At 40.6% G+C, this 7,644-nt stretch overlaps 1 protein-coding gene across 1 annotated transcript in view; it reads right to left on the reverse strand.

The window, feature by feature from the left end:
* Positions 1 to 7,644, reverse strand: part of LOC111869458 (nuclear receptor coactivator 2) — a 124,662-nt gene that overhangs the window by 58,108 nt on the left and 58,910 nt on the right. Inside the window, exons 3-4 of the mRNA XM_023861003.2 lie at positions 2,375 to 2,525; positions 1,627 to 1,743 (exon numbers count right to left, since the gene is read on the reverse strand). Of these exons, the coding sequence (XP_023716771.1) occupies positions 1,627 to 1,743; positions 2,375 to 2,525 (268 nt within the window). The remainder of the gene's footprint in view (positions 1 to 1,626; positions 1,744 to 2,374; positions 2,526 to 7,644) is intronic.

Consider the following 7,644-nt stretch of genomic DNA (forward strand, 5'->3'; position numbering starts at 1 on the left):
GTACTGCATCTCCTGTGAATATAGCAATGTGTACGCTGGACAGATGGGCTATGCCAGGAAGACTGGAGAGTAGCATATACAGTTACACCAACCAGATATATTGGCAATGGAAGAGAATTTCACTTAAGAAGACCAATGANTCATCTCCGCTGCGATGGAGCACAATGCTATGTATAAATACTGCCTGCAAACGCAACATTCATCACATCTGTCACTGATGATGGAGCCAGAAACAGTCTCTACAGAACTCCACTTTGACATGCCATGACTGTTCCTTGCCTTACTTCATAATACTGTAGCAACAACAAGTACAGCAAGTGTCCATTTGTAATGATATACAGTCTGTGAACTGATTTCAATTTACCATTCCCCCTTTCAGCACGTTTGTGATAGAAACTTGCAAAAATGTTACTATTAGCTTCATCATGTCTGTTTGTCTGTTTACCCATCTGCACGACTCAAGAAGAGCTGAATAAATTTTAATAAAATCTGATACTGAAGAGTTTTGACAAAAAAATTTAACTCTTTCCAATTTTGATTAGAACTGGATTGATGTAGTTGGCTGATTCACTGCACTACAAGCCAGAAGGTTGCAGATTTGAGTGCCAATGTCACTGGATTTTTCAACTGACCTATTCCTTCCGGCCACACTATGGTCCTGGGGTCAACTCGACTTCCAAAAGAAATGAGTATTAGGAATATTCCTGGGGGTAAAAGGCGGCCAAACAGTGCGTAAGGCTGACCTCACCGCCATATGTGAGCCGACTGTCTAGAAAATGCGGGAGAGTCTTCACATCTCGCAAACCTATGGGCCTCCACAGCCTGTTATAGGGATAGCCTTACCTTTTAAAAATAACGGATTTAAGTATTATGATTTAAGAGATAATTAAAAAACATAAAATGCATCAGAATTCTTATGATGTGTATACATTTCCTAAGCTGAAGATGCATTCTTCATAGTCACCGCAGTGATAACCTCAAATCTTACATTTCCTAAGCTGTCTGTCCCTTAGATAACAATACACCCAGCAATATTATACAGTGTGCTAAATTCTGCTTTGCTCTAAAATTAAGTTTTTAACTTTTCAATGGTTTTTGAGACAATAAGAACCCTATTTAAACTATATATGTCATTTTAACTGAATATCCTGAAATAAATCCATTACTACCACCAAATGCAATAATTTAAAATCTGTAAAGCAACAAGCACATACACGCACACACACAGGTATACATACATACCGTGTTTATTTATTGGAATTATATTTCAACTATGAAAGAGTGGAAATAGTTAATAACCTTTATGCAATTTCTAATTTTATAAGTTTTCAGATTTTCATGGCAGTGAATATTCTGATTGCAGTTTTCTGGCTACTGCCACAGTGCAATCCTGTATGTGGATACCAGTGTTTCCAAGGTACGTGTATATGTCACATTCACCTCCTTGGTTAAAAACTAGCCACAATCTACTTGAATTTGTATCCTTGTAGTGACTTGGGAATATAGTGAAAATATACTGTTCCGGGGATATAACTGCATACCTCCCATATGTGGGACAAGTTGCCTTATTGCTCTGCTAACCCAAGCAGCTTTCAACTCTGTTTCAAAGAATTAAGACATACATACCTCTAGCAGTAAAGGTCCAAACACCTCGTTGGCTAGGATGGTGGGCTTGGAGGAGGAGACTTCTCCTTGTTGAACAGCATCACTGCTTGTTCCCTCTTGTTGCTTGATGTGCTGAATCTGAAACATGAAGACATCAACAACATAACAACATCGCCTAATGCAACATCTACATTACGGCTTCCAAAACACTTTCCAAAGCTGTCAACCTTGCAACTGTAATAATTTTCCAAAAGAACACTGTATATTCTCGCATAAAAAGAAGCTACCAGAAGACAACAGGGAGTTGTGAGTATAACACACGGAGTCACAGGAGCAAGACACAACATAAAGCACAATACACACACGAAAATAGAAAGAGTGCTCCGACAGAAGAGGATAGATGTGACTCGAGTAGTGAGATACGACGTAGGAAAAATCCTGAACAATTTTAATATTTTTAATATTTAATATTTATCAATATATATGATAAATATATATTTTAATTATTTTAATATGAAGACGACAAGGCATGCAGTGAACTAGTTTAACGTTAATCGAATGAGCACCTGAAGATGGCACTTTTGTGCCGAAACATGTAGTGCGAGAGAGAGGAGTGAAGTAGATAAATGTATGCACTAGGTGACGGTGAAATAAATCATGGACAACAGGGAATTTCTGTGATAGGTTTTCCAGGTTTTATATACTGTCTTCTACTCCAAGGTTATAACACCGATTAAGGCTTAACTAAAGCTGAACAATATTATCCTACCTGATGTACTGTTTCTTTGAGGATGGCGCACTTGTCCGGCTTGACTGAGAGAGAGCTCATGTCAGCAAAGCTGGCAGAAATCAGCTCGGCCAGCTCTTCAATGTAGATATTTTCTTGCTCACGACGCCGCTTCTCATTACGGCACTTATTGCTGTAAAACATGAAAATTTAAAATAAATTATCAATTTATCCACATAGCCAATCATGTGCCTAGAATGTCCAAATTGCTTCCGGTGTGATACAGGCTCAATCCGTTATCACTGGTCTAATGATTGCTCCAAGAAGACTAACCAGAATACACCCTTCCCATTATTTCCTTTGGTCTCAGGCTTTTAGAAGCTTGTTATCCATCACTGGGTAAAAGAATGCAAGTGAATCAAATAAAGAAAATGATGAAACCTCAGGCATGAAGGCCAGACCATGCAATAGGAGCATAAAATACCAGAACAAAGAACCCTGTAGAGAGGTGAGGTCCATGGCAGCGGAAAATCTTATTGTGGTCTTCTGGGCTACTATCATGTATTCTTTCTTTGTAGAAGTCAATGCTGAAGATGGAGGCATCAAATTCACTAAAATGCTCTCACCACATAAAAGGCTACACAGTGTCTGTTTATTTATTATTTAATACGATGTCAATTAACTGTTCATGCTATATTGCATTAAATGGTTCAATAATCACGGCATACTCATAAATGAACTAGAAAGGATATGCAAGGAAGTGGCTGTGGCCTACTTTTAAGTACTATTCTGTAATATTCCTAAAGTGACTGAGCAAAACCACGAAAAACCTCCATAGTAACAGCTGGAGCCCTGGCGGAGGTTCAAAACTTGGGCACCTCCTGAACACAAATCAGAATCAGTATTGCTTAAACCAGCTTCACTGACTGCAAATCGTAAATGAGAAAATAATGACAATGTAAAAGTTTAAAGAACATTTTCCTTCACAAACATTGTTATGTAGTGTAAAACATGAAGAAATCAGTCTTCTGGGATTTGGCACCGTGTATATGTGGTGTTAACCGACGTTTCGGAGGAACGTAGCGCCCCCATCTTCAGGGTTGAAGAAAAAGTATAAGTAAATCTGCAAGCGACAACACCGTGAGACACGGTAAAGCAGNAATCTTACATAGTGTAAAACATGTTCATTATTAGATGTTTGGCCATTAATTATGGGAGTATAATTTTAGGGTTGGAAATGCTGCACACTACATAAGGGTGATGGCCACATGTTCATGATCCTCCTCTTAAAGAGAAGTGTATCAGGAGAGTTTGGCAACCAGTTCCACATTAAATTATGCTGTCATCTCTCACTGCAGACTCTTCTCATATGGGATGGAGGTCGGAAGGCCAAATGAAAAATATTAATTATTTAGACTATGATTCTAAAACATACTAAAATGTACATAATAATTAGAAAATAGCTAAATAAAATACACAAACGATTGCCTTTTTTTAAACAAGATAATTTAAGAATATGTGTGTGGAGAAATGGTAATCCACAGGGCAAGAAACAATTTTTGTGGTCAGGCGAGTTCAAAAGATTGTAAACCATTCAATGAGTATTGCTAATAGTTCCATCTAAATGTAACATGTTGCTAACTTTCTGCACACGCATACCTTAAAAACATGAGATCCAAGAGTACAAGCTTTATGAAGTTACAAATGATACTTTACCTCTGCGCTATTCTTTTCTACGTAACATAACATAACATTGCATTGCATTCCATGGATCCAAAGTTAAAACAATGACTCTAAGATGTGGAATATGTTCTGAAACACAGAACTCGCACAAAACATGCAAACTGCAGTAACACCATCTCCACACAAACTGGGGACCTACAACAAACGCCATTTAAATGTAGTTGCCTTTATTCATCCCATATGATACTTTAACTGATAAACTACACGAAGCAAAGCCCTTCTTTAAAATCTTATCAGGAAATTCCCGGCATTTATGGAACCCAAACATTCATTAGAGTGTTCACAACAACCTGCCACTCTGTCCCTACATAAGCCACATGAATCCAGTCCACGCCCTCTCATACTATTTCAACGTCTATTTTAGTATTACCCTCCCATCTATGCCTACGCGTTCCCAGTTATCTCTTAACTGTGGCCCAAGAACATATTCATTTTCAGTAACACTCAAAACTCCGTGATTTTAGTCCTCAAGCGAACTATACCGACCGAGCGACCGCCGCTTGTCGGCGAAGTTTAGTGCCAACTTTCGCGGGTAGAGGGTGTCGCGTGGTCAGCACAACGAATCCCACAGCCGTTAATTTCGGTTTTCTAGACCGGAGCCGCTATTTCCTTGAAATAGCTCCTCAATTATCATAACGAGGCTGAGTGGACCCCGTTCCAGGCCTACTACATCTCAGAACATTTTGGTAGCGCCAGGAATAGAACCCGGACCTCTGGATCTGTAGTCAGGAACGCTGACCACCAGACCACCACACTCAGATAACACAATTAAAAACTATCCACCATGGGAACCATCCACATCTTGACAATTCCCTCCAAAGTACAAATAATGTAGTAGTGAGACGTCGCTAATGAACACTGAACATGGACTGCCTGCCTGGTACAAGTGTTTATATGGTCATTTGTCTAGCATTTCTGACATCGCGTCTGATGGCCCTTATATATGAAGCAATAACAAAATAGTAGAAGCTTGCATGGACTCCTTCAACCCTTTCAAGCAAAAGATGAAAGTAATGTCTCTGACTTGGAAGATGAGCACTCCTATTCCTTCAACAGTTAACAAAACAAAACATTGCAATTCAGGAAACCTCCCTTATATCTAATGCATAATGGCTGGCCTTTCCGCTACTTTCTCAAAGTCAGCAACATGCTATTCCCTTCGCACTCGAGAGAACTAACCCATTACCTAGATGGCAGCTCAACTACCTACTAAGGGACACAAAAAACAATCCAACGCATTGGCCCCATTACACCACCGTCGAGTTCTTGTAATTTCCCCCTCCACTGTAGATCCCCCAGTCCACTTGCCATTCTCTTCACAGCACTGTGGTAGTGATAACCACACGATAATCCTCACTATACAGCAACACGCGATATGACAAACTGACGTGCACCGGAGTGGAACGGTGGGATATGGTCACGTGGGCAGGAAGAAGGAAGCCTCGAGTGCCTTCATCAGCAACTGGGAACGTCTTCCCGTGGTCTCAGTATCGCCAACTGCAGGGCATACTTAAATTAACTAAATTAACAAGGTACCTAATCAACCGGGAGCCGACATTGCGTAGTCGGTATAACGACTGGCTACGGGCTGGACGAACGAGGCATCGGAGTTCACGTACCGGTAGGGTAAAAAATTATCTCTTCTCAGCGTTGTCCAGACCGGTTCTAGGGGTCCACGCAAACTCCTATCCAATGGATACCGGGGGCTGTTTCCTCGGGGGTAAAGCGGCTGGGGCGCGAAGCTGACCACACACCTAAGGCATGAACTGTCTTCGCTCGCTAGAACGCTGGGATCGTGGGAATCCCACTTAGGGCGTGGATGTCTACATTGTGTCAGTTTATTGTGTTTATGTTGTTCTGCGTATAGGTAGAGGCCTTGCGACGGGCTGAACCTCAGTCCAAGGATTCCTACCGACTGTGTATAGGATCAAGTTAACTAAAAAGGCGGCTAAGGGACAATAAAGGGCTGTAAAGCCACTATAATATCATCATCATCAGTAATCTGTCAAGACGACAGGTCCACAGTCTCTTCCAAAACAATTCCTCCACCTAATGCGACCTAGAGCTTTCTTCTTCAAATGACAGTATCCTCTTCTGTCTCCAAGGTCATCCAGCATCTTCTTATGTCGTCTTCCTCGTCTTGTGGTCACTTCTATCCGCCCCTCTATCTTACCTTCAATAACTTCTTTTAGAAAACAGTTTCTGCGTAAAACATTACCAATCCAATTAGCCTTCCGTTTTCTTATTTCGTGTAGGATATTCCTCTGCTCACTGACTCTAAAGAACACTTCTTCATTTCTCACATAATCGGTCCAACTGATCTTCTCCATCCTTCTCCAACACCACATTTCGAAACTTTCCAGATGTCATTATACTATAACCACACATATACCCAACTAACTGGCTCGCAGAACTGACGTAGTCAACTAACAAACAAAATCACAGTACCCCCAAAATTAATTTTTATATTATCCTCTCGCCCTGTATTTCAAGTAACTTCTTTCCTCAACAGTTTCAAACTAATTTTTATAACCATTCTTTGTGTACCCATTAAATGTCCACCTATCTCGAACTCTTTCATACAATGACCCTAGCAACACTGGATGAATAAAATAACAATATTTCTCAGTATAGGCACATATGTTTCACAGCTGTGTTTTAAATATACTCTGTCCTTCCTCAGGATAATAAAAGTTGTTAAATATAACGGTATGCGGTCCATCCCTTTTAATAACGCCCAACTCAAATAGGAAAAGAAAATTTTCAAGACATAATAACAGAAATGCAGGTAAATGAAAGGACAACCTTCATAATACGGTGTCCAAGTGTCTGAGCCGTTTCAGAATGAATCCGCAACATGTGATCTACTGAAGTACTTCGCTACTCCAAACCGGGAGACAACCTTCAAGGGATACAATTATAGCGTGATCACGCAGCAAAGAGTTGCTCATGGATACTGCTGCCTCGTGAAGAGACGTAGAACCTCGAACTTAACTTTATTACTAACTTCTTTTCATGACAAAGATAACGATAACTCAGCATGCAAATGGTTATCAACTTTCTCTTCCTAACAGTCTCTTTAAGGCACGAAAACAATATGTTGCTCACTACATAGAAGTGCGGAGTTTCGAGTTCTGTCACAGGTCTCCAATATACAGGATACTCCATAAGCAATATATGTATACTCGCTGGGGCATTTGTCTTAGTTCCACAACTGCGATTTTCAGTGACAAAGAAAATGTTTACATGTGCCGGAAGAGGCTAATGGGCAAAACACGTTGCTGGTTTCCCAGTAACCCTACATGAGTATAATGTTGGAGCAACTGTGCCAAAACTCCAATACTTCCAGACTTACGTGACACACTATAGTTAACGTTAAAATTAGGGCTTAGTAAAATTTCAGTGCGGGCAGCAAGTGAAAATGGACGTATCAAAAAAAGAAAATCAATACTGCTACAAACTGTAAATGGCATATTCTCTGTTGTTCTGTGCGCCCACTCCATGAGTATCATGAAATTGGGGGGGGGGGGGGGGGGGGGGGGGGCGGGGGCGGTCTACTCGGCGCACCA

Source organism: Cryptotermes secundus, unplaced genomic scaffold, assembly GCF_002891405.2.
Source record: "Cryptotermes secundus unplaced genomic scaffold, Csec_1.0 scaffold689, whole genome shotgun sequence".
NCBI classification, from domain to species: Eukaryota; Metazoa; Arthropoda; class Insecta; order Blattodea; family Kalotermitidae; genus Cryptotermes; species Cryptotermes secundus.